Source organism: Oryx dammah, unplaced genomic scaffold (assembly GCF_014754425.2).
Source record: "Oryx dammah isolate SB20612 unplaced genomic scaffold, SCBI_Odam_1.1 HiC_scaffold_4, whole genome shotgun sequence".
Classification (NCBI taxonomy): Eukaryota; Metazoa; Chordata; class Mammalia; order Artiodactyla; family Bovidae; genus Oryx; species Oryx dammah.
In genome coordinates, this window is record NW_024070188.1 from 75,175,845 (window position 1) to 75,203,063 (window position 27,219).

The 27,219-nt window shown below is 40.5% G+C and overlaps 1 protein-coding gene across 7 annotated transcripts in view; it reads right to left on the reverse strand.

The window, feature by feature from the left end:
- Window positions 1–6,243: 6,243 nt before the first annotated feature.
- RMND1 (required for meiotic nuclear division 1 homolog) overlaps window positions 6,244–27,219 on the reverse strand; it is a 35,245-nt gene continuing 14,269 nt past the window's right edge. For 4 of the 7 annotated variants that reach the window (XM_040238688.1, XM_040238691.1, XM_040238690.1 and 1 more), the window contains 8 exons: window positions 24,679–24,718; window positions 22,557–22,657; window positions 20,548–20,654; window positions 19,531–19,595; window positions 18,671–18,747; window positions 16,192–16,312; window positions 8,432–8,548; window positions 6,381–7,959 (listed from right to left, as the gene is read on the reverse strand). In XM_040238688.1, coding sequence (XP_040094622.1) covers window positions 7,918–7,959; window positions 8,432–8,548; window positions 16,192–16,312; window positions 18,671–18,747; window positions 19,531–19,595; window positions 20,548–20,654; window positions 22,557–22,657; window positions 24,679–24,718 — 670 coding nt within the window. In that variant the 3' untranslated portion in view covers window positions 6,381–7,917. Of the gene's footprint in view, window positions 7,960–8,431; window positions 8,549–16,191; window positions 16,313–18,656; window positions 18,748–19,530; window positions 19,596–20,547; window positions 20,655–22,556; window positions 22,658–24,678; window positions 24,719–27,219 lie in introns of all 7 variants that reach the window. The other 3 variants (XM_040238687.1, XR_005720816.1, XR_005720817.1) reach the window with 3 other exon arrangements.

Here is a 27,219-nt window from a genome sequence, read left to right on the forward strand (position 1 = left end):
GTGGGTAGATCCCAAAGCTTTTTTATTGCACACTTTTTTGAAGGATGTCCTATGAGTAATCTCTTATATTAGAAAAATGATATACTTTTTTACATGGTAGATTTATAAGTCTAGGGTAGATACCACACCTTCTGTATTTACAGGCTTAACATATCAGTCAGAAAAGATGTATTTTGAGTGTCTCCTATTTTGTTTTTGTAATTTATAGAAAATGCTTATTTTATAGTTGGTTGTTATTTAGACTATGTTTCTTCAAGGATTCCCTATACTTTAGGAATTTTGTTGTTGTTGTTTAAAATCTATTATTGTAGGCACGTGGGTTTCAAACTTTTCCGGTTGGGGGCCTAAGAAATACATTTTGTTAAGTGCTACCTGGTACACACATAATGGGTTTCCCAGGTGGCTCAGTGGTAAAGAATCTGCCTGCCAATGCAGGAGACCACTGGTTCATTCCCTGGGTTGGGAAGATCCCCTGGAGAAGGAAATGGCAACCCACTCCAGTATTCTTGCCTGGAGAACCCCATGGACTGAGGAGCCTGGCACGCCACAGTCCATAGGGTTGCAAAGAGTTGGGCATCACTTAGCGACTAAATAACAACAATACACATATTTGTAAAGAAACAGTCGTTTTTAGGAAATAGTACTTGTTATTTTGAGTATATATTCTCCTGCCTTTTCTAACCGTTAGGTTTTTGGTAAAAAATAGCTAATTATGGTGCTTTACATTGATTTCATAAATCACAAATGGATCAGGGTCTACTGTTTGAAAAACACTAGTATTTTAGTTTTTAGTATTAGTTTCTGTTACAAATTACCCCAAGTCTTAGTGGTTTAAAATAGTAAACATTTGTTTATCCCCGAATTTCTGTGGGTCAGGAATCTGAGAGTAGCTTAGTTTAGGTAGTTCTGGGTCGGGTCTTTGATGAGGTGTGTTTGGCTTTTTTTTTAATGTCGGGATGTTGACTGAGAGGATCTGCTGCTGAGGTGGCTCCCGCTCGAGCAGGTCAGCGCTTCGTAGCTCTCAGTCCTCTGTTGGGCTGCTTGAGTGTCCTGTCGACAGGGTGCTTGTTGGCTTCCCCCAGAGCCAGGGACCCAAGCAAGAGTAAGGAGGAAACCACATCAACCCTGCCACAGGCTGTTAGTTAAAATCAGGTCACTTGTTCCAGCCCACAGCCAAAGGGAAGAGTATCACAGAATTTATGACATTTTAGTAATTACCACAGTTCTGTCTTTCTGTTTATGGATGAATCAGGATGAGCCGGAGTTCCTGCTGAAGTCGGTCTGTAAGTAACGATAGAGGCCCGGTTTCCTCTTCAGGGCATCTAGTCTTGCTCCTTCCTCACTCTTACAATTTATGGAAAGAGTCTCAAAGAAGTTAAGCATTAGCCAAGTCCATTCAGTCTAGGAAAACTAAACAGATTTTCTTTGAGTTTTGTCATGAGAAAATAATAATCTTTGTGTTGATAGAGGTGAGAAAATTGGCTGCCTTAAAAAAAATCTTGCCTAAAGAGTTTATAGTGTAGAACTTTTGTTCTCTAGTTTTCCAGCTTGAACTCTTATATGTGATTGTGGTTGTATTTTCAATTTATTTGCCCTCTGAATAATGCTTGATGTCTTTATGGATTTGCAGGCACCTCATGCCAGTACCTCCATCCCAGCTGATTTTAGAGGAAACAGAAAATGTACTAAATGAATTTGAACTACTTTACTGTTAGCTCTTGTATTGCTGACTGTGAGACTGTGCTGTGTAACTCTTCCAGTTAGCACATTTCCAGGACCTAAAAGACAATGTTAAAACTACAGGATAATCAGGGTGTGCACGTAAAGAAAACTATACTATGTTTTTCTGCTGTGACGTTTTCATGGAAACTTTTGGCGATGAATGCTTTGTTCTAAGACTGGTTTTGGCTTACTGGTACAGGAGTTGGGTGAGTCCCTGATGTTGCTAGTGTGAGTGAAGCCAGGAGAAATTACCAAAGCCTGCATTGAATTTTTTTTTTTTTAATCCATTAGGCTTTTCTAATACATGGGGATATAGTAAATCATCTTACCCTCTTGCTCTTACAGAATTGGCTAGTGGCTTTTTTCTTCTTAGACTGCTTTCAAGTTTATGTTACCACCTGACCATTCAGTTGTGCCCTAAAGCACTGATTATACATACCTCTGTAATTACTCTTCTTGGTGTCTGTTTTCCTGTGTCATGTCCCCCATCACACTGTAGGATTCCTACAGGGACTTCCTTTCATACATACTGCTGGTGCTCAAGTACCTGCAGAACTGAATTTGTAGTTGAAGGGACCCACGGTGATTTCTTCCACCAGAGCGGAATGAAAAATGTAGAAAGCTTCTGGATATAGGTGGCACACGTGGCTGGTGTGTATGTCACTCACCGGCTGTTCTTCAGGCACCCAAAGTTCATTGGGGAGAATACCATCATCTACTAAGAGACAAGGTGGAGGGTGCTCTGCCGGGGCAGTGAAGCGGGTGTGAAACTGAATCTGAAAGGGTGAGTGGATGTTCCAAAGAGAAGATACAATGGTTTTATGAGAGCTATGGGGTTGTCCATTCTTCAGTATACATCTGCCTGAATTGTTTTATGGTTGGCAAGTTGCCAGCATATTTTGATAAGTTGCTTCTTACCAAGAGCATGCATGCTCTTGGTGTATTATTTCTCTAGAACTTCGCCATCCATTTCAATAGCTCCTAGCTAAATGTGGCCACGTAGGTTAAGGTCACCATACCACATGCGCTTCAATAGTCACATGGGGACAAAGGCTACCATGTTGGACCACACAGATATTATTGAACATTTGTCACAGAAAGTTCTGTCGGACAGTGCTGCTACAGAGTCATGTTTTGTTCGTCTGCATGTTTACAAGAGAAACCTTAATAGCTGCCTGACATTTGGAGAGACGGTGATTGGTATTTATGAATAGACAGAAGGGAGTATATGTTCCTGTGGTTAAGAATATATAGACTTTGGAGTCAGATCTGGGTTGGAATCATACTCTGTCCCTTATGCTGCCTGGCCTTTGTTGTGTTATGCATTTAATGTCTGAGCCTTAGTTTTTTGTTTTGTTAAACAGGGATGATAATACAGGGTTGTGTGAGTGTAAAAATATGTCTGTAAGGGGACTTCCCACAATGCCTTAGTAAGTGATAGGATCATTAATAACTTTTAAAATAATCACTGATTTGAAAAAATTTTGAGTTATCTTACAGTAAAAGTCACTCCCCCCCCCCCCTTTTGGTGTACAGCTCTGTGAAGTTTGAGTATGTCTGCGTTTGTGTAAACACAATCAGGACACAGGACAGTTCTCTCTCTTCACAATCTCCCCCAGACAGACAGTGCTTTTACATGCTGACCTCCTCCATTCTCCCTCCTCCCTGGCAGCACTGATTTCTCCTTCATCACTCTTTATGTCTTTTTCTAGTATGTTATATAAATGGAATCATGTAGTCTTTTGAGACTGATTTCAGCCAGCTGCGTGAGTCATAAAAAGTTGTAACATTAATAGTACAACTGATTTTTAAAGATGTTGGTTTTGAAATGTTTCTTTTAAAAAAACAAAAAAATGCAAGTCTGAATTTTTGCTTATAGAATTGTTGTGTGACTGGAGATTTTATGTTTGAAAGTGAAGTAAATGATGAAATTTATAGGGAAAAACTGCTCCCCCAGTTGGTGACAACTGTATGTGTATGATCTTGTTTATGAAGGTGGTTGGTTAGGGGAAGTTGTTTTTTAAAGATCGGTAGAGTTGCAGCACAGTCCTAATATGAGAAAAAGTGGCTGTTAAGACATCATTAATTTACAAAATGTGGTGTGAAGGTAGGTAACAGCTGGTTGCTTTGCCCAGGCCTTCCCTAGTTTAAGGCTGAAAGCTTGGCTGCCTCCCAGAATCCCCCCGAGCCAGGGAACACAGGATCTAAAAGGGCCACATGAAGAAAATTTGAGGTTTACAGCTCAGATTTCATTAGTGAACCATCAGGTATTTGATACTAACTTGTTAAACCCCACAGCAGGCATGTGGGGTCTTGGCTTCCTCACTGGGGATCAGACCTGTGCGGGAGGACCGCCAGGGAAGTCCCAGGTCTGAACTTTTCTGTTAGCAGTGTTTTAAGAAACTGATGACAAGCAGATTTGCAAGTCTCATGTATAGAAGCTAAATTAAAAGTCAAATTTTATACTTAACCCACAGTCTTCTGTTTGGAGTTTTTCAATTCACACAGTGAGGTCTAAATCTGAAGTAAAATTTGAAGTTCTTCAGTTGACGTAGCTATTGTGTTCCCCTCTCTTAGCTTTTCATACCATCTCTTGTATAGATTTCTTCATAGGTTAAGGAGATTGCTTAGTTGTTACCTGCTGCCTTCATGGAAATGGAAGTAGGGCCCTTAATGTCTTATCACTGTATGTGGGAATCCAGAGTTGCACATCATAACTTTCGAATAAGTACTGGGTGAGATTTGTGAAAGAATGACCATCTTTGTAAGCTTTACAGTCTTGCATGCATGCTTTCCAGCCTGTTGTTACAAGGGGATGTTGAAACATTTTGTTTTTAAGGAAATGTTTAAATCTGTTTTAAGGAAATGTTTCTTTCAAATTGTGCAAAAGGAGTAAAAATGTGGCCTTTGAAAAGTTGTTTTGTTACGCCTCTGAGAGGAAAGCTCCACCGAGGAAAGGGAATTTGGAATAGCGACTGTATCTATTCCTTAAAAAATGGCAATTCAGAAGCAGTGGACGGAGTCAAAAAGTAAACACAGATTTGGATGGGAAGTATTCGTAAAACCTTCCTCTATTTCTCATCTTTAACCACCTTCTCCCAGCACACATCTCTCTCTCTCACATACACTTGATAAAGGCAGGAGATAGCATGAGAAAATGGGTTGGATTGGAGAAAGAATCAAGTCTTCTGAGATTCGGTTACTTAAAATCTATCTATAAACCTGAGTAGAAATTAATAACTAGGTTCTAACTTAGTGGCTCTGAGTTGAGTGAGCCTAAGGATTTCTTCCTTGGAGTTGTAAAAAAAAAATTTTCCCAGCAGCAACCTGGTTCTGATTGTGGAACACAGGAATCACTCATTGTGAAAGCCTGAGGACCCTATTGGGGAAAAGGGGTAGACAATTAAAAATAAATTAATATGGTTAATTTTTGTCAAAAGTTTAGAAATAATACTGCCTGGTATATGTAAGATGTTAGAGTTTAAAAGGTCTTTTTGGGCTTGCATTGAAGAGACAGTTTAAACAGTGGAAATGCTGCTTTATATTTAAATGAACCACTTTATGTGGATGCAGCATACCCTTCTAAGTTTCAGACATGTTCCTTAACCAAGGGTTCCAAGGGGGATGCTGGCGCTTTGAGTCAGTCTTCATTTAATCTGAGAGTCTTGTGGGTTTTTACCCAGATGTACTAACAGTCAACTCATAGCTTGACATTTGTTAAAACTCCATTAACCCTCACAGCAGCCCTAGGAGGTAGTGCTACTGTTACACCCATTTTACAGGTGAGGAAAGAGGCCCAGACAGGCACTGTGATTCGCCCAGCATGACACTGCTGCTGGGTGGTGTGGTGTGTCCTGAGGATTCAAACCCAGGTGAGTCTTAACCACTGTGCTTTTGTGACAGAAGTTTGGTGCCATTTTTGAGGAGTGCTTCTGGAGCCACTGATGAATATTATCAATATTTTTTAGGCTCTCAATATTCTAGTGTAATCTCATGGACATTTTGTTCTGAGAGAAGCTGTGATCTTCAAAAACTATTTTGCTTGTATTAAACCTAAAATAATTTTAAAACTTTCCTAATAACTTAGGTTGAAACTTTTTATCATAAATTTAAATACTTGAAAAGATATGATTTCTGACATTGATATTTTAAAAATACTATTGTAAGCCATATAATAAAGTAATATAAATAGATTATAACATATCAATCTTTAGAATGTTTTAGTGGAATGTAATACCATAATGATGTCCATCATGATCCATTTAAACAGAAGTAAATGATGTTCCTTTTTCTTGAAAGACTGTTTGTGTTATATTTCCCCCCAAAAATGTTATCCTAATAAATTTTTATGTTTGAAGGTTTTGTTATCTTGTTTTTTGTAATGTTTTTTGTAACATATCTGTGTATAAATTGAAGTGTTAAATTTTAATTTGCTATGACCATAATGCACTAAATGTTCATGCTCTCTTTGTTAACTAAAATTTTATTAGACAGTTGACCCAAACAAATTGTACGCATGGATACTTAAGGGAAAGTTTTTATTGAAAGTGTCCTCTTAACGGGGGATGGAGGGATGGATAACATGGTTTCCATTAAAGAAAGTTCTGTTGACCAGTATTTCAAATTGTCCTTGTTTGGCTTTTTTTTTTTTTTTTTCCCAGTGAAATCATGAGTTTATTTTAAAAAATGACATAGGGCAATCATAAACAGTTTCTACATTCTCTCTTTTCCTCCCAGTATCTGTCTGTCTCTATGGTTACATGGAAATGAATCTAAGACTTAACATTTGAAACAAACCATTTTAGTATTTTGTATTTCGATTGAAACAAGAAAGAGTATAGAGATAACCCAATCAATGTGTTTTCAAAAACACCTTGTTTGGCTTTCTAAAGAATTTTTAAATGCAGGTTGATGATGATGGTTAAATCACTGAGTCATGTCCAGACTCCTGCAACACCGTGGACTGTAGCCCATCAGGCTCCTCTGTCCATGGCATTTCCCAGGCAAGAATACTGGAGTGGGTTGCCATCTCCTTACTTCCGGGATCTTTGCTGACCCAGGATTGAACCCACGTCTCTTGCATTGCAGGCGGATTCTTTACTGCTGAGCCACTAGGGACTTCCTTAAATGCAGGTTAAATATACTTAAAGGTTTTAAAATATAGTGGATCAAACTAAAATGAAGATGGGTGAGATGATGCCTTCTGTACATTGTGAGATGGGAAAATGGAGAGCAGGCTTGATAAACTGCTTAGAGGTGTAAGCATAGGCGCAACGTTTTTATGAACGTACTTATGTGTGGAACTTGATCTAGAAAGCAGTTCTTGAGCTATCTATGCCAACATGTTGCTTGGAAAGTCCTTGGGTACCCCTGGCATAGGCACCTGGTGGTACTCAAGACTGATACCTGCAGTGCCCTGAGACACACCAGGATACGCAACTCTACACTATTCCAGCAAATAAATCTTGGTTGCGTACAGTGTAGCAGTTAAGCTGTAAAGTGACAGTGTCCCAATATGGCACATTAATACTCTGGATATGTATATAACATAAAAAAATTCATGTGATGGAGAGGGTAGTAGGGCAGGGGGGAATATGCATAAAAATAAGCTGAAGATAAAAAGGAGTTTATCAGTTCAAGAGAGCATATAAGTATTAAAATCTTTGTACCTGGTATTTTAAATTCCCCTAAAGTGTGTGAGAAAAAGTTCCTGTGTGGAAGGGATATTCTGACTAACTTGGTAGTGAAAGGATGGAAAGTATGGATTAATAAAAGGAAAGTGCCAGTGAGCAGACTCATGCCACATAAAAACAGGATGCAAAGTTAATTTCTGCCATTAAAGCCTATCTTCCGTATTTCAGAACTGGAGTTTTTGTTATGTTTTCTTAGGGCCAAGATTGGGACTCCCTGGGGGTAGGTTAGGAGCAATGCCCAAATTTCCCAGATACCAAGATTATCCAAAGTTCTTTAAAATACATAAAATGAACATCCTTTCAAATTATCAGGGTTATAGACCCAGATGCTGGGTTCTTCATAGTTTTTATTCAAGCAGCAATACTAGAAACTGAAAAAGATCACTGCAACAATTCCTTGATTTAAGAAAAAATACCTATTCAAAGGCATCTCAGCAGATGATAGTTAACGTTTGATTGCAGAACTCGAGTGTCTCTTGCAACCATACTTTTCCTTTGGTCATCACTTAATCAGAAAAAATACTCGTCCCAGTTCAAACAGCACCTTACAAATAAAAAGAAGTGTAACAAATCACTGGCACAAACCTAAGATGACTTTTCTGATTGTGATTCATGAAAAATGCTCCTGGAATAAGAACAACTTTGTTGCACATCTGAGGCACAAGCGCTTGCTGCTGGGCTGTATGTTACAAATTTATAGTGAGAACTCTCTAAATGCCATCTCTTAGAATGAGGGAATTTCCTGGCAATCCAGTGGTTATTACAATTTGGCACTTTCACTGCCGTGGCCTGTTTTCAGTCCCTGGTCAGGGAACTAAGATCCCACAAGCCACGCAGCACAGCCAGATAAAATGTGGAACTTTTCCAAAAATCACACTTTAATGCATTTTCAAAATATTACCGCAGTCACTTGTAACTTGCTTCATTTGCAGACAGACTTAAGTATTTAGGACAATGTCATGTTCTTTCCTGCTATTATCTTCTGTTAAGTTGCTTTCATAAAAGTTTTAACTTACCTCTATGGTAATAAGGATGACAATCATCCATTCCAGGCGGAGTGTCCTCTTCTCCGTCAGGTGATTCCGCATCAGATCTGTTAGTTCCATGCAGTGCTGAAGCTTTTCATTCATGACCTACAGCAGTAAAAATCCAAGAAAGTACCCTGTGTATTTAAACGAACTCACTAAAGATAACAGTTGCCTGCTTCAAATTTCCGAGTTTCAAGTAGGTATGCGGTGAGCCCTTCAATTCTTGCTCCTTGGCTCTCTCCAAAGGCAAACTGCCAGAGCTACCTGTTTCCTTTCTGTGAATCCACCGGGACATTTTGTAATGCACAGATGTTACTGCAAAAAATAGCATACCAAAGCTCTTCTATTAAGATTTTGATGGAAGATCTAAAAGTTTTTTGAGTCCTAGTTTTTCATCATTGCCCTTGGTAAATTTTAAGCAGTTAAAAGAAAACTTGATATACGATTCTTTTAGTATGGCCTGAAGACGGCAAAAACAATGGATTACCGTCTACAATATTAAAACTGGTCTTAAGTCCCACTGTCAAAAATTCCCGAACACAAAACTTGACCTGCTACCCACTGCCGCTAGATGGCACTGCTCTTAAAGCTTAACTGCAGATGCTCTAGGTTTGCCTTCTGATATCCTACAAGCTAGTTGAGGGTCACAGGAAACAGACTCTTGTATTAAAGACTTGAATGTGGCCACTGACAAGGTATACCTCCTTAATCTCTCTGTATCTCACTTTCCTTTGGAAATTACAGAGTCTGGAAGACAAATTTTTAAAATTATTTTTTGGATTCCCCTTGATAATTTCTGAGGTATGTGTGCCAAGAGTGCAGGTATGTTCGGTGGAAATTCGAGGCAAATCACAGATGCATGTCTAGGTTGACTGAAAGGTGCTAGTGCACCATATTTACCACGATTGTGCACAGAACATTAAACTGTGAGAGTGAACCCCAGAGCAGGAAACGGCAATCCACTCCAGTATTCTTGCCTGCAAAATTCCATGGAAAGAGAAGCCTGGTGAGCTTCAGTCCATGGGGTCACAAAGAGGAGGATGGGACAGCACTGCGACAGCGAACACCTGGAGCCACACTGGTAACACGTGTTTGCCCACTCCTCCAGACTCCATGGGCACCCTGCAGTTGCCACTTTGTACAAATGTTTAGAACAGTGCTGCCTCCTTCCTCTTCCTATTGCTACTGGCTGCCTGATCTTGGTCTATAAATATGCTCAGCCTTAGGCTTGCTTCTCTTTTCAAAATGCTGACCCAACCCTCTTCTATTTTCCTTCAACTCTGACTAAAGACATTTTCTTCTTCCACTTCCTCAGCACCCAATTTAGCCCTTAGAAGTTGTAGATATTACCTCAACTCCCCTGGAACTTCCAGATGTCTCAGGAGTAACTTTAACACCCTTTCTTGGTTAGATTACAAGACCTCAATTAACTCAAGTGTTTGACAACACCTGGAAACAAGCTTCCTTTTGGCTCTTCTCCTCTAGGGACCAAATTCTGCCTCCAACATTGTTTTCTGAGACTTCTTGGACCTCCCCTTGAGTGTGGATGACAGTTCCCAGAGTCCCAATCTTGTCCCTCCTGTCTTCCAGCTCTTCGCTTTATGATCATGCCCAGATGGTCTGTGGAGATGTCTCCTGGACTTGGGTGTTTCCATCCCACCATCACTGCTTCTGTGGTACACATGAGCCAACTGCATTCAAGTCAAAGACTTAGAAATTCTGTTTATTTCAGAAGGAAACTATCATTGCCAAAAAATGGAAAATGTGCATGATGTGAAATGGTGTTGGCTGCACAAAGTGGAGCCTGATGCTTGGGAAAGTGTGAGCTTACACATCCGAGGGCCAGTCAAGAGCCATGAAAGCCAAACTACAGCGTTTCTTTTCAACATGGAACACAAGTGTTACTTGCTTTCATGCTTACATGTTATTTCAGGGTCCATATGTTACCTAAGTTCATCTCTTACACAAGTGTATGTATCCTACATTTTAAGAAAGACTGATTTAAGAAAAACTTTTTTGATAAGTCCCAAATATAAATGGTTAATCCCGATTTCTCCTCTGCCCAAATTTCTTGCTTTACTGTTACTTATTTCTTTGGATGCTGGAGACAAACATCTTTATTAAAGATATCACCAAAATTTTGGCAAACATTTCAAAACCGATTTGTAAACACAGTGCTTCCCTTTTAAACTGCTCTGCCCGAATTTCTGTCTATAAAACACCATCTTATTGGTTTCCTTCTTGCATCTTAAATTTAGCATTTCTCAAACTACATTTTTTTAAAAGTAGCATTAACTCTTTATTTTGACCACCCTAGGTCTTCGTGGCAGTGCTCAGACTTGCTTCAGTTTCACCGTGTGCGTAGCCTTCTCTTGTTGGCAGAACACGGGCTCAGGTGCTGTACCACGTGGGCTTACTTGCCCTGCAACATGTAGGATCTTAGCTCCCCGATCAGGAATCAAACCTGTGCCCCCTGCAGAGGAAACTCAGTCTTAACCACCGGACCTCTAGGGAAGTCCTTTAGCTTCTAAAGAAAAAGTGGACTTCCAGGGACCGCTGGTAATATGGGTGGAATGGTTTGTCTCCTCAAATTCATGCTGAAAGCCTAGCTAACCTCCAGTGTGATGGTATCCAGAGATGAGGTCTTTGGGGGTGGTGATTACGTTTAGAAGGAGTTTAACTTTGCCAACAAAGGTCCGTCTAGTCAAGGCTATGGTTTTTCCAGTGGTCACGTATGGGTGTGAGAGTTGGACTGTGAAGAAGGCTGAGCGCTGAAGAATTGATGCTTTTGAACTGTGATGTTGGAGAAGACTCTTGAGGGTCCCTTGGACTGCCAGGAGGTCCAACCAGTCCATTCTGAAGGAGATCAGCCCTGGGATTTCTTTGGAAGGAATGATACTAAAGCTGAAACTCGAGTACTCTGGCCACCTCATGCGAAGAGCTGACTCACTGGAAAAGACTCTGATGCTGGGAGAGATTGGGAGCAGGAGGAGAAGGAGATGACCCAGGATGAGATGGCTGGATGGCATCACGGACTCGATGGACGTGAGTCTGAGTGAACTCTGGGAGTTGGTGATGTACAGGGAGGCCTGGTGTGCTGTGATTCATGGGGTCGCAAAGAGTCGGACACAACTGAGCGACTGAACTGAACTGAAATTAACAACCTTGTAAGAAGAGGCAGACGCACTAAGATGTGCTCTCTCCTTGCCTCAAGAAACTACACTGGGAAAAAAAACAAAACAAAAAAAACCAACAACAACAAAAAAAGAAACTACACTGGGAAGGTGGGAAGGGGGTTCTTACAGGAACCAAACCTGTACACTTCACTAGATCAGTACAACGTGGTGCATGAACTGCTGCCCCTAAGAAAGTGTTAGTTGCTCAGTCGTATCCGACTCTGCAACCCCAGTGATTGTAGCCCTCCAGGCTCCTCTGTCCATGGGATTCTCTAGGCAAGAACACTGGGGTGGGTTGCCATTCCCTTCTCCAGGGGATCTTCCCGACCCAGGGATCAAACCTGGGTCTCCCTCATTGCAGGCAGATTCTTTACCATCTGAGCCACCAGGGAAGCCCCCAAGGAATGCAAACAAAGTGCTGCAGAAGCAGAGAGGCAGGTGGTGCCAAATTTAAACATACTTTTATTTTTATCCTTCAGGACACTACCCGAATTATTTTCCACTTATTTACAGCACTGATTAAGTGCAATGCATAAACTCTCCTGGGTACTTGGTTAAGGATTCAGAAATCAGCATTATAGCTGCACAGAGCTCACATAAAATTTTTTTTCTTAAAAATACCACAGAATGGACATGTTCCAGGACTCTTCCAGTAGTGGGACTGAGGGGACCCTGCCCACCTGCTCCTGGGCTGCAGGGTGACTTTCCTACACTGGACATGGAGGAAGCCTAGCCACTCGGAGGAGCACCGTCCCTGCTGAGCCGCATGTGCCCTCTTAGGATATCCACTCCGGCTGCTTGGTGAAGACGCAGCGGCACTTTCTCCAGGGTTCCCCTTCCTGCCTGGCTCTGTGATCTTCCAGCTAGTTGATTTCGTCACTGCACATCTATGTCATGACTGATCCTGTGTTGACATTTCTCATCTTCAGCTGTGACTTTCACGTTGAATGTAGTGTTCATCCCAAGTTCCTAAAAGACATTCCTGTCTTTCTGCTGCTCCTCTGGGCCATACACACAGGATGCTTCCTGCTCGAACCACCTTCATTGTTAGTGACCGTGATCCTAGGCTCTTTTCCTGTACTCCTGTCCACGAGGGACATGCGAAGGACACCGCAGGCATCAATAGCAAAGGATGCCACGATGTGAGGCAGGAAACAATGAAGGGCTGGGAGTAGAATGTCTGAGTTCATACTTGCCATGCAGCTGGTTTATCTTAGTTATTGCTCAGCAACTGTTACTAACCCAACTCAGCACTACAGGCTGGTTACCAGAAAAGGTCTACATTTGCTTGGTGGCAATAATCTGTACACTTCATCCCAACAGTCAGAGTTCCACCAAACATCTTCATTCCAAGAGGACAAGGGGAGACATCTAAGAGCTGTAACTCTTGAGCACTTTCAAATTCATCCCCAGTAAGTACCGCTGCTCAGCAAGGTTGATGCTTTTGTTTAATGTCATTAAAGAATTCTCAAAAGAGGCTTTATTTCCAAATTTTCCTTGAGGCATAATTTACATACAATAAAGTGCCCCTGTCTCCATTCTAAGAATATACAGTTTGAAGACTTCTGACAGATATACAACCATGGAAGTACTGAAGTGACATTTCCATCACCCCAAATCCCTTTGCCCCTTTGAAATCTACGGCTCGAGGGAATCACTGGTCTATTTTCTGTAACTACAAGTTGGTCTTTCTAGAATTTCCTATAAATATAGTAGCATGTATTCTGCTGTGTCTAGATTCTTCTCACTCAGCAGAATGATCCTGACATTCATCCATGCTATTGCATGGATCGGTAACTGTTTTTTACTGCTGAGTGGTATTCCACTGTACGGCTACCCCACAGTTGCTTATCCATTCACCTATTAGCGGCCGTTTCACTGTTTTCAGTTTTTGGCTTTTATGACTAAAGCTGCTATGAAGATGCAGGTACAAATCAATGTGAGCACATATGTTTTCATTTCTCGTGAATAAATACTCAGGATCGAATCGTTGGATCATACAGTAACACAATTAAATTTCTGAGGAACTGCCGGGCTGTTCTGGAAAGTGGTTATACCAATGTAAATTCTCTCAAGTCACGTATGAAACTTCCATTTGCTCCACATCCCTCCTGACACGTGGGATTGTCAGTCCTTTTAATTGTAGTCATCCTAATGTGTGTCTAGTGACAGCGCACTGGACGTTTAATTTGCACTTCCCTGACAGACAATAACACTGAGCATCTTCTCACATTCACTTGACTGTTCACATATTTTGTGAGATGTCAGTTCAAATCCTTTTGGCCCATTTGAAAACCCGAGTTGTCTTTTTGAGCGGAAAGAATTCCAGACCAGTCTTTTTGTCAGGTTGTATGTTGAGAATATTTCCTTCCAACCTGTGGGAGGAAATATTCTCAATATATCTGTGATCTGCCTTTTCGTATTATTTTATTTTTTAATTAAAAAATATTTATTTATTTGGCTGCACCTGGACTTAGCTGGGGCATGCAGGATTATCAGTCTTCATTGAGGCAAGAGGGACTTTCAGCTGCAGCGTGCAAACTCTTAGTTGTAGCATGTGGAATCGAGTTCCTTGACCAGGGATCCAACCCAGACCCCTGCATGGGCAGCATGGAGTCTTAGCCACTGGCCCACCAGGGAAGCCTCTGCCCTTCATATTCTAAAGAGTGTCTTTCAAAGACCAGTAGTTTTAGTTTTGATGAAGTTCAATTTATCAAATTCTTTCTGTAAGGTTCATGATTTTTTTTTTTTGTCCTAACAAATCTTTACCTTCCCCAAGGTCATGAGGCCTTTTCCCCTATATTTTCTTCCTGAGCTTTTATAATTTTACCTTTTATATTTAAAGGTCTCTAATTCATTTAGAAATGGTATAAAGACAAGACTAGGGCTCATTTTTTTTTTTAACATGGCTATCCAATTGTTCTAGCACCATTTGTTGAAAAGATTCAAAAAAGAGAAGAGCGCCTCAAAGACTCATTGGCGTATAACTAAAGATTTGAGATTATCAGAGATAGAGCAGATTTCTGAAACCATGAAGGCCAGAAGAAAGTGGGACAGGAATTTTTAGGTGTTGAAAGAAAAGAATTGTCACTTGGAATCCTTCATCTAGGGAAAAAAAGATCCTCCAGGAATGAAGGGGATGGCTAGATATTCTCAGATGAAGAAAAACTGAAGAGACTATGCTTTCGCAGACTTACCCTGAAAGAATGGCTAAAGAATGTTCTTGGAATAGAGCACAAATAGGAAAAGAAATCTTAGAACTCACTGTAGGAAAAAAAAGAACAAAGGAAAGAATAAACATGGGTAAATATGAGAGAATTTCCTTCTCCTCTTGAGTCTTCTGAATTATGCTGGTGGTCAAAGCAAAAACTGAAACATTGATGAAGTTCTCAAAGTGGAGAGGAGAGGGATATACATGTCATACAGTTTCCCTACTTGATTTAATCTGGCGAAATGTCGAAAAGAGTGGATTGTGATAAAGGTATGCATAATGGATTACCTAGAGCAACCACCAAATATCTATGCAGAGAGACATAGTAAAAAATGATACAGATGAATCAAAATGGAATCCCCTCCAAATGTCTAGGTAGCTCATAGGAAGGCAGGGCTTGATATAGACAATGACTTGGAGGGATCTCAAGGGTGTTATACTCATTGAAAAAAGCCCATTTTAGAAGCCACACAGTAAGGTTCTATTTATATAACAATCCCCAAATGACAAAATTACAGAGCTGGAGAATAGATTAGTCACTGCCCAGGGTTAGGGATGGTGGGCGAGGGACGGTGGTGTTACTATAAGGAGACAAGGCAGATCTTTGTGGTCACAGGACAGACCTGTATCCAGACCTTGTGGTTACCTGGATCTACACATGTGATTAAACGTCGCAGAACTACGTGTGCACACGATACCAACGTCCAGTGTGTTTTCTACTCTCCACCCCCGTGAGGCTTACCTCCGTCATGACCACCTCCACCTATGTCCATTATTCCATCAGCTGCCTCTCTCCCATGCTTCTAAATGCTCTCGAGACAGTTCTAAGTGGCTGTTCTCTTGCTACTGTACTCTCCACATATCTCAAACGTGGCTCCTCCTCCTCCCCCCAACCTTTCTATGTCTGCCATCTTTCTACCTGTTGCCCACAGCAAACACCAGTCATCCTTACTCTTCTCTCTCCCTGGCCTCCTCATACCGACCACTTCATCTGTCTTAAAGGATTCTTTTTAAAAAGTTTCATTCTTCTTCTCACTGTTGCCAGTAAAGTTCTGGACCTCACAAACTCTTGCTTGAAACTTGATGAGAAATCTCCTACTGGATTACTAGGCCTCGAGACTCTCACCAATCTTACTGAGCCTCTAGAGTAAAATTCAGAATATCCTTTGACGTGAAAGCTGAAAACTGTCTGTACACAGGATGCGAGTGGGAAATCTAGAGATCTGTCCAGAAGTCAAAAGAGACATTTCTTCAAAAGCAGTTAGACATGTTTACTTAATTAAAAAATTCTCTTCACACCGTCATACAACTTAGAGGTGACACTGTGTCTTTCTCTCTCAGCAGAAGTGCAAAATACATACCTTAACTCTACGAGCAATGCTGAGGAACCGACAAGTTTTATCATAAAGTTCTTCCAGATTTTCTCTGTCCCAGTAGAAATCAGGAGTGATCAAGAAGTCTGAACTCAAGTTTATACGGTGTCTTAAAAAAAGGAAAATCATAACTTTTAATTTGTATCTTGAATTAAAAAATCATGGTCTCTATTTTCTTTTTTGAAGATATTTATTCATTGATTGGAGTGTAGTTAATTTATGATGTTGTGTCAGTTTTAAGTGTACAGCAGTGATTCAATTATACATACATAGATACATCTCTCTCTCTCTCTCTCTATATATATATATATATACACTCTTTTCAGTTCTTTTCCATTATAGGTTATTACAAGATATTGAGTATAGTTCCTGTGCTACACAGTAGGAGCTTGTTTCCCTATTTTATATACAGCAGTGAGCATATGTTAATCCCAAACTCCTAATTTATCTCCCCCATCCCCACTGGTAACCACAAGTTTGTTTTCTATGTCTGTGAATTTATTTCTGTTTTGTAAATATGTTTAATTTCTTATTTGTATGGCATTTTATAAAAACAGTTTTAAATGCTGATTCTTATAATACTTCTGAGAAACATGTAAACAAAAAAATTTCAAAATCTGCAACCAAATTAATTAAATATTTACACTGACAGTTATGAAGCAGATAAAAGAAAACCCAATGTAAAAAATTTTGAAGCTTCTTTTTTCATTCAAGTTTGTTACACATGCACGCATGCGTGTGTGTGGATAGGTATTCACATGACTACTGGTTTCCTCAGTATCCTTCCAGTGTTTGATCAAACACTGGATAAGCAAATTCTTTCTCTTTCTACCCTTTTACATATGAAGCCTGAGCTTGTTTTTAAAAGAAAATTTACATTGTAGAAGTAACACATAAATAGTTTTTCACTATAAAAAAGAAAAACCCTGGAGAAAAACTCAGAAAACACTGGTAGGCCCTTTACCCTAACACCACAACTCAATTCCTTTAGGCCCTGCCAACACTCTGCTGTTGTCCTTCAGGATCTGCTTTTTGCACACATGTGCACACACACTTACATGTCTGGTAGTATGTATACACATCAAGAGGCATATGAATATGCTGTTTGTCTACAAGTGGGATCATACCATATCTGTAATTTATGACTTAATTTCTCACCCAATATAACCTGCCACATTTCTACTATATCTCTTCACAGACTCACCATATTCCTTTGAATAACACATAAGCACTCTCATTGTAAAAAGAAGAAAACTTAGGATAAGAACAGTAAGGCTCTATAGAAACTATTCACAAACCTAAACATATTTAGTCCTAATTTCTGAGTTTTGATATAGTAATTCACTATATGGAATTCTGCTCACATCATTAGGAGCAGAGGAGAAAGAAGTCTCTGTATCCCACTTCTTAGCGAGCTCGAGGCTTTAGATGGACTGCAGGATGCTCCTGACATAGGGGTTTTTATTTTTGTTGGTGTCCTGAGTTGGGGTCCCTGAGCTATGAGGAAGGCATGGGTGATGGAACCCTGGTCCACTTCTCCTCGCTAGGCCAAGTTTTAATATCTAAGGAAAATGTGGAACAACAACCCTTAGATATACTACTGACAATAAACCCCAGTCACTCATCCCACACACGGAAGGGCTGAAGCACCAAGAATGCTGCCTAGTGAGAAAAACACCAAGATTCAGGATGTTTCACTCCATAAATCCTGGGAAAACTACAAGAATAAAATAAACTGAAGGCCTTTTAATTTAACTTAATTTTAAATGATGCACTATTGTACTTCATCAGTTTTAAGACACTGTTCTTCCCATTTTTAACATCTCTGAAAACAGAGGCATCTTTAAAAGTGATTATGTCTTACAGGTGGCAACTGTGACTCAGCTGTCATTGCCTGAGACAACTTACTTCCCTCATGTTTTCCTTTTTATGTATGCCTGGGAATACATAAAATGTGATAAATCTACATCTAAAAAAGAGCTATTTCAGGAAGCGCAAAATTAAAATTGTGATAAAAAAGCATTGTCTCATATGCTAGCTGGTAACATTTTCACTTTCCTATGGCATCTTATGGTGTCTCAGAGTCAGCGAAAGATGATACATCACTTTTCTGTAGCAATTAGGTCTATTCAGAGTTATGATGCAGTGACAGACTTGTACTGAGAATTCCCATTGTTCAAATTCTAGAATGTGTCTTTCCACCTCTGGAGAACACCGACTGTGCTCTCCAACGGAGGTTTATTGTAGATTAATTGTGGTCTCTCTTGCACAGGCAGAATTTCTTCCAGTAAAGTCCTAACACAGCCCAGCTGCTTCTAATGGGTCAGAGTTGTTCATGCTTATAACGAATGAAATAAAAACAGCTGCAATTCCCATTAAGGTACAAATGCTTGCTCTTTACTGTACAGGGATATTTTCTGCTGATTGTTAAATATACGAAGTATATCACTTACAGAGAAAATTTTACCTTAGGGCAAAGAGTTCACCCATTTTCTGCATAACTTCTTCATGAGATAGTTTCACTTTCTTCCCAGCTTTTAAAGCCTATTTGGGAGGGGGAGAAATAGATACATACATACACACATGTCCCTTCTCACTAGCATGTTCTATGATGTACACTCCTAATCTCTTATTGAAAAACCAGGGGCTCTTTTCCCAAGTATGACTATTCCTCCATAGTAAAAACAAAGTTAATTACAGTAGGCATGGTTTTTAACATGTGTAGTTTGAAATTCTGATATAACTATAGATGCATTTTTCATGCTACTACTTTTCTCAGAACTTGTCAAAAGATTTGTTTCTTTAATCGAGAAAAGTGGTCACAATTTCCTTGATAGGAAACATTTAATTTCCTTTCAATTCAGTTACATTAAAAATATTATACCATTAGAGAAAGCTAATTTGAATTTTGGCTTCCCAGGTGGCTCAGTGATGAAGAATCTGCCTGCTAATTCGGGAGACACAGGTTCGATTCCTGGGTTGGGAAGATCCTCTGGAGGAGGAAAGGGCTACCCACCCCAGTATTCCTGCCTGAAAAATTTCTCAGATCGAGGAGCCTGGTGGGCAACAAGTCCATGGAGTCACAAAGAGTTGGACATGACTAAGCGACTAATAAACACACAAAATTTGAATTTTAAGTTTTAAAAGGTTTCTTACTTTATCATTTTATATGTAACTGGATTTTTTTTCCTGCTTAAATTCAGTGTAGCTTTCTTACCATTCATTACTAGTTTGTTGTACTTCTAAATTCATCATTATAGTGTGAAATTTGTATTTTTCCCCAATAGAACTCAGTCTTCAAAAACAAGCATAAAATTAGTATAATACCTCTGGAATCGACTGAATAGATTCAACAAATTTATCCAGTGATGCTTCCCAGATAGCAAGTTTCACTAGAGAAAAAAGATTAACGATGGAACATTTATCATCACATTTCTACAAAATGCAAAACTGCAAGTACCTTCACTGCCATTTAACAATAGTTTAAGAAGCAGATGTCCAAAAAATATGAAACTGACATTTTAGAACAGTTACTTATTATATTATAAAAGAGGGCACTACGTAGAAAAAGCTAGAAGACAGTGAGTCAGTTTCCAAGCTCTGCTGGCAGATTAAAGCTACGCTGGGTAAAATCCCTGATTTTCTCATACTACATCTCAGAGGCCCAGAGGATGAGCTACGCCCTGGAATGAAGGGTGGCTCTGTAGCTGGGTCAGGAACCAGACTCTCCTGGCCTTCCCTTCCGCTCCTCTGGGCAGCGGGTACAGCTCAGAAGTCCCAAAGCCTCCTGGCTGGTATGCACAAGCCATCTGAGCAGCCTGGTATAGACTGGTGGCAGGAACCTTTCTTGGAGAACTTCCGCAGTTTCATACAGGTGTATGGATCTATCTGGAAAAACTGAGAGCCACTGTGACCCTCTGTCCCATTATTGTGAAAAACCAGGGTGTACTTTTCTACAAAGAGGCCTGTGCCCAATCACACAAGGTTGAGCTTTCTCTGCCTGGATTAGAGACAGCCTAAGACCAGCAATCTCAGACAGAAGTGCAGAGAACAAAGGGAGTGATGATAACAACAGCAACAACAATAATATAAAAGTATTCTTGGACAGGTAAGCTTTATCAATACAATTAATTGTAGCAATTAATTAACTGTATATAATTAACTAGCATGGATACTGTATTTATACTCTATACTATATATATATTCTTTTGGAATAAAAAAAGAAGGAATTATAAGGCTTTGCTGAAGTACTCCGAAAATACGACAAAGTCTACTAAATCCTTTAACTTCCTGGATGAAATGAACACTGTGTGATACCTTCTCTGATAAGTAGCAATAACTTACCTGAGAGGCAAAGGGCATTTGAGAAAGCAAATTTCTCTAGAATGGCGTCATCTAAATCCAGCTCTGAATTTAACCGGATTTCCCCTCTGTGAAGTTTTGACTGCCCCCTAAGGAAAAAAGAAAAAGCATTTTCTAAATCTTGAAAAGTACTTTCTCTCTTCTGAAAAAGTCACCTTATTATCTTTCTAGAGGTCATTTTGGCAACTTGTATCAAGAGTCTCACAAATGTTCTCATACCCTATGATCCAAGTAATTCCACTTCTAGGAATTTATCCTAAGGAAATAATGAAAGACGCAAAGAAAGATCTGTGTACAGAAAACTTTTTATGGTCAAATGTTTAATAGTAAGAAATCAGGAAAGAAACTGAGTGTGCAAGGAGAACGGTTCATCTACAGGAATTCGGCACAAAAGTAAACAAGCGTGTTTTGAAAGGATATTTAGTAGAAAAGGGAAAATGGTTCCAATAATTTGCTAAGTGAAGAAATGCTGAATATATAACTACACACAGTATAATCTAAAATGACGCTAATGTGGGGATGCGGAAGGAGACTGGGAAGTTATGAAAAATTAAGATGTATATGTAGACAATTCTGGAATGACTGGGAGGTAGGGAAGGAAGGGAATTTGGGGATATAAGCATCATAAGCAAAGAGGAAAGGGACAGGCTAAACCTTCACGGGAGATGTGAGACCAGAAGAGATGGATAAAGGGAGCTGGATGAGGAGGGAGGGAGGGGGCAGAATCCGCTCTAACAGCCTCAGGTTGGGGAGAAACAGAAGACACGACAAAGAGGGCAGGGCTGATGAGACGCTTTATGAAGGAGCTCGGCCCATACAAAGTGAGACAGCAGGCACCTGGGTCACAGGGAGGACTCACACCCCCACCGCGTTGGTGGAGGCGAGGATGGTCTCCTCTGATGAAACCAAATCTGATTCCAGGACTGAGTCAAGGACTTTAATCTCTAGAGACTGTGAGATGGGTGTGCGTGTGTGCACACCTACAGGTGGGTGGGGGGCAATGCCTAGTAAGTCACAGTGCGGTCTGGAGGCAGGCTATAGGAGGGGAACTGATGGGAAACGTGGCCACAAGGCCGTGGGCTTAATGACGAATAAAATGAGCAACAATTCTACTGGCTCCTCATCTGTCGTGTCCCTCGCTCACACCATCGCTTTCTTCTGCACCCACCGTGGGCCTGGGTCCTTACTCATGAGTCAGGGGCCTAGCGTCTCTGAAGCTCACCCGAAAGCTAATCGCCACAATCCCGGCGACTGTGTCAGATGAAATGATACAGGAAAACTCATTGCTGGCAGTTGGCACTTAGCTCTTAGCCCATCTCCTCTTTCTATAGCTGGTGTCTCTTCCAAATTTCCCTAAAGCTCTGATTGCGTCACTTCCTTTCTCAGTACCAAGACTTTCCGCCCCCCCACTCTCACATTCCACCAGGTAGGTGGAGAGAATTAATCCTGTTCCCACTGCCTGCTCTCTCCACCCTAACATCTCTCCTCAGTTTTGCGCCTTGCTGGGACAGGAGAATCAGCCAGGATGCTGTCGCTCCACACCTTTGACCTGAGCAGGTGCCGCAGGCCCCCACTTCTTACAGGCACCTCCATTCCTGTTAGTGGTTCCCTTAGAGCATCCCCTCATTACACTTAATACTTTTTATACTCAAAATCAACAGGAAAAAAGCAAAAAGAATTTACTTAATAAAAAACGTTACTAGAATAATTTGACAGGTTCATTCTGACGAAGGCACACTACTTTTTACTGATTTTGGCTATTTAGGAAACATTATTTTGGGGTTATACTATCTACTTGTTTTAATTCATGGGTAGCCTGAGAAGTTAAAAAATTGTCTGTCTACTAATATTAATTGCTTTGGCTTTCTGTTTGTATTAATAGCTTTTTTCCTCAAAATCTGTCTCCAAATTCATAAAGACTTGATCTTCTCTACTGCCTTCCCGAGTTATTTCAAGTGCCTGTTTCGTAAATTTGATAAAAAGGTGCTTACTCTGTTTTTGTGTAGTTAAGCTCTTCATTTTCCCAGTGAACCAATGCAATTTCATAGGGCTGAATTTCATGTTTTTCTAGAACTTGCATCACCTGCTTCATCTAGAAGAAAAGGAAGATTAACCTGAAATTATCCTGACCCCCTCAGTGATGGTTATAACATTTTAAAAATTACATTGTTTTAAAAAATTACATTTAATGATGTTTGTTTTGTTCTTCAGGTTTTAAGGAAAAAGCAAACTCATGGTGACGCTAAACTAACTGGAAGGATACATCCATTTGTTGTTACATTTGGAAAACACAAGGGACCTTAAAGAGGAAAACAGAAACAACCATTCTCCCACAGCCCAGAGGAAACCACAGCAACATTATGGCTTGTTTTCTTTAAACTGTCACACACACAAAAAATGTTTAAGTAAAACACCTGTAAAAATTTAAACAACACAGAGTTATAGAAAGTGATAATCTCTCTATTCTCCTGCATTCCTAATCCCTGAAGGTAATCATGATTACACTTGGTGCATATCCTTCCAGACGATCCCCTACATGTAAATATATGTATGTTTAGTTTGCTTTTTATATAAATGGGATGGTACTGTACATACAAACATTTTCAATGCTATATCCTGAACGGAGGAACCACAACTGATTTAACCATTCTAAACGTCCATTCAAAGGGGACTTTTTTCTCCTCTCCACTAACACAGTGTCACATGCACCAGCCTGATGCATGTATCTTCAGGGCCTGTGGAAATATTTCTTCAGGATTTGTTAGATCAAAAGACACACACGCTTGTAACTGGCACGCAGGATGTCCACTCTTCACTGTGGTACACGGGATCGACAGTTACAGCATGTGGAATCTTTCTCTTTTTAGTTGTGGCAGGCGGGATTTCCAATTTTAGAATCCAAAGATTTACGAAAGCATTCTTAAAAAATTACTGAGTACTGTCAGCCTTTTACATCTTTGCAACTTCAAATAGCCAATTTGGGTTACATTTTTCTTCCATCTATTGCTCGTCTCTGTTTCCTTTTCTCCAGGAAACCACTCCTCAGTCTCTTTCTTCCCACCCCCTATGTGTGTGGGTACCTCCTTTTAGTAAAGCTGGGATTGTATGAAGCACACTTTTAGTACAGCTCTGGTATTGTATCGGTTATAGTTTGTAACCTGCTCTTTTAATTTAACTGTATCATGTGCTGTGCTGTGCTTAGTTGCTCAGTCTTGTCCGGCTCTTTGAGACCCCATGGACTGTAGCCCGCCAGGCTCCTCTGTCCATGGGGATTCTCCAGGCAAGAATACAGGAGTGGGTTACCATGCCCTCCTCCAGGGGCTCTTCCAAACCCAGGGATTGAACTCAGGTCTCCCGCACTGCAGGTGGATTCTTTACCATCTGAGCCACCAGGGAAGCCCACCAGGCAATCCCCAGGAACAGGCTTTTTCCCCCGTGTGACTTTTAAGCGCTAGATTTTACCCGATGGACAGTAGATTTTATTCTACAGATCTACTTAACAAGCTTTCTCTTATTATGTGTTTTGGTTATTTTTCATTTTTGCTATTGTAAATAATGTGTTGAACATTTCTGTATATCATTCATCACCTATAATATGATTATTTTCTTTGGATAACTTTCTAGATGTAAAATTGCTGAGTTAAATATAAAGTTTTGATGTGTATTACCAAACTGCCCCTGAAAAGGCTGTATTAAACAAATCCTGATTGGGATATTGAAGAAATGAATTCCAGTGAGTGAAAATGTTCTAGAAAACTTGATCTTGATCTAAAATAAAACTCAGGGCAGCCAGCTTCCAGTTAACTGCGTGAACACTACTCATTTGTAGGCTATCATGTGAGAAGTACACTTCTATCTGTAGTGTAGCTAGGATTCTTCTGATTCCCCACAAATCAGTGTGTGCCCAGAGAATAGAAAATGTAGGCAACCTGTAGTCCAAATGACAATTTTGGAAGATGACAGTGTTAGGATCAACATTACGTAATGCTGAGCAAAGAAACTGAAGACTACCTGTCATTTTATCATCCAATGGCTCAGGTTATTGAGGGCTAATTAACAATTTATTCTCAGAAAACTAAGTTTTAAATACTTTTGCACTTTATTTATACTTACAGTTTGGTCTTTCACATTCCAGAACACAGCAGCTCCTTCCCTGATTTAAAAGAATAAACTTAGTTAAAGGTGGAATACATTCTTCAGGGCCACACACAGAGCCATGCTTTAGGTAGCTTCTAGAATGTATCTAGAATGCTAATCTAAAAAAATATTATTTATTATGGATTTGACATGATGACCCCTGAATGGATATGATAAACAAAAGCTATTTTTTGAACTTTTGATTAAAAAACTTGACCCCTCAAAAATTCAAGGATTTCTCAAGTGGTTTGCAGAGTAACTATTATTGTAACACTACATTATTTCACATATCTAGGTTGTTTCATAACGTGATTCAATTTTTTTAAAAAATTCTAAATTCTTTATTTTGTATTGGGGTATAGCCAATTAACAAACAATGCTGGGATAGTTTCAGGTGGACAGCAAAGGGACTTGGCCAGACATATACATCAGTAACATCTTACGGAAAAACCCCAAAGAACTTCTTGGCCAACCCAATAAAAAGAACTCCTTGGCCAAATTCTTGGCAATCTGAGTTCTACGAGTTACACAGGATCTAGGTGGGTGCACACTGGAGGGACACTGTTTGTACACGACTAGCAAAGCCGAACAAGAAAATGAGAGGAGGAGATACAGCAGAGGAAACACCCCAGCTCCGGGAGAAGGTGTGAGGCAGGCATGCGAAGTCGCAGAATAAAGAGCTAGAGGTGTGAGTGGCTGTGGTTGAGCGCGGGTAGGGGGCACTTGGGTCAAAGCTGGCAAGAGACAGTCCTGGAAGGAACTTCGTGCTGTGATCAGGAGTTTGGTCACATTCTGTGGAATTTTAAGCAGGGTAGTGTAGTGATCAGAATTACCTACTGTCAAATTATCCTGCCTACAGACAGACAGACTGGTGGTGGGTAAGAAGACAGGCAGTGAGACCAGGCAGTGAGTGAGCTGTGGCAAAAGGCCAGGGTAGGGTCTCAGGACGCTGACTGGAGAAGGTAATGAAGCAACCAGAGCACTAGCTCAGAGAAGCAGCTCCAGGCAGATGAGGGGTCGCAGGAACTGCACGGTATGGGGCTCAAGCCCTGTGTGACTACGTGTAACTAACAGGCACCCGAAACAGGCCTGGTGCAAACTGAGAGCTGCGGTAAGTGGAAAACACTTAGGAAGAAAAGGAGAATATAAATGTCATCAATTGTGGACTGGTTACATGCAGAAATGAAAATAGTTTCGATATGCTGAATTATATAAAATGCACCAGTAAAATTAATTTTAGGTAATATATGATGCTCTTATTAGTGCTATTCAAAACTAAACTCATCTTTTTTTTTTTTTAATTAAAGATGTGGCTATTAAACAATTTATCATTACGTATGTGGCTTGCACTTGTGGCCTGCATTGTATTTCTACTGGATGGTGCTGATCTAGGGGACCACAGAAATCCAAATTCCTCACTCGAGTCAAAAGGGATGTGATTCTACTCAGACTAAATGCTGAACCTGATTATGAATCACCCACAGACACAAAGACAGGGCTGCCAGTTATCAGCAATCGTAAGAACTAAGACCATGGAAACTTCACCAAAGTCTGTATTCTTATGGGTGCTCCATGTATTTCTGTCCCACCACCTATCAGTCCTTTGACTGTGGGTAATTCACTTCAATCCCTCTGACCCTTGGTTTCCTCAGCTGCAAAGTGGGGGGTGGGGTGGGGAAAGACCCTCTCCCAGTGTTGTGAGGATAACATTAGACGATTTCAAATGGTTTCTACTATCATCTCCATGCCTACTCAGCTGTTCCAGAGTATCTGGTGTTAAAACAACCTTTAGAGAAAAGGAATGCATGTATGTGAGGCAGGGTCCCAGGCTGAAGTCTCTGGAGAGGTAAGGTGGTCTAAAACTTTAGCTCAAGAGTTTCAGAGGGAGAAGAAAGAAAAGGAAGCAGGGCACGCAGCATGTATACCTGAGAGGGGGCCCTGAAGCTGAATGGGAAATACCATACTTACATGTTCTCAGTAAGTGAAAACCAAGATTTATATATAAAGATAAGCACACTCCAAGTTACCCGAGTGGGCCTCTGCTGATGACCGCAACCTGAGCCTCCTTCAGCCTCTTGCTCTCAGGCAGGCCAGATGTGGGGAAGGCCGTCGGTTCCCTCAATCCCTGCCTCCTGCAGAGCCCCATTTTTTCCAACAGTGGTTCCTGACTTTAGCCTTGTCCAAGGCTCTCTTCTGATCACATGTTAAGTGCGCCCTTTGCTGTCATGAATCATGCATGGTATAAATGACTTGCACAGATGATACAAAGATGACACAGTGCTGAAAGTTAACTTACAACACAAGGAATGAAAAATCCCTGATATCTTCCCTGGGGCAGGGGGGTGGAATTCTTTATAAGAGGATTTACCAGCAGATGCCTAAAACTAACAAACTCTCCTATTCAAGTAACAGCCAAAGGATAAATTTTAATCACCAATTCTGAACACATTTACTGCTAAGAGATGAAGTATACCTCCATCTTTAAGGACCACATTACCTGGCCACACAGCCCACCTC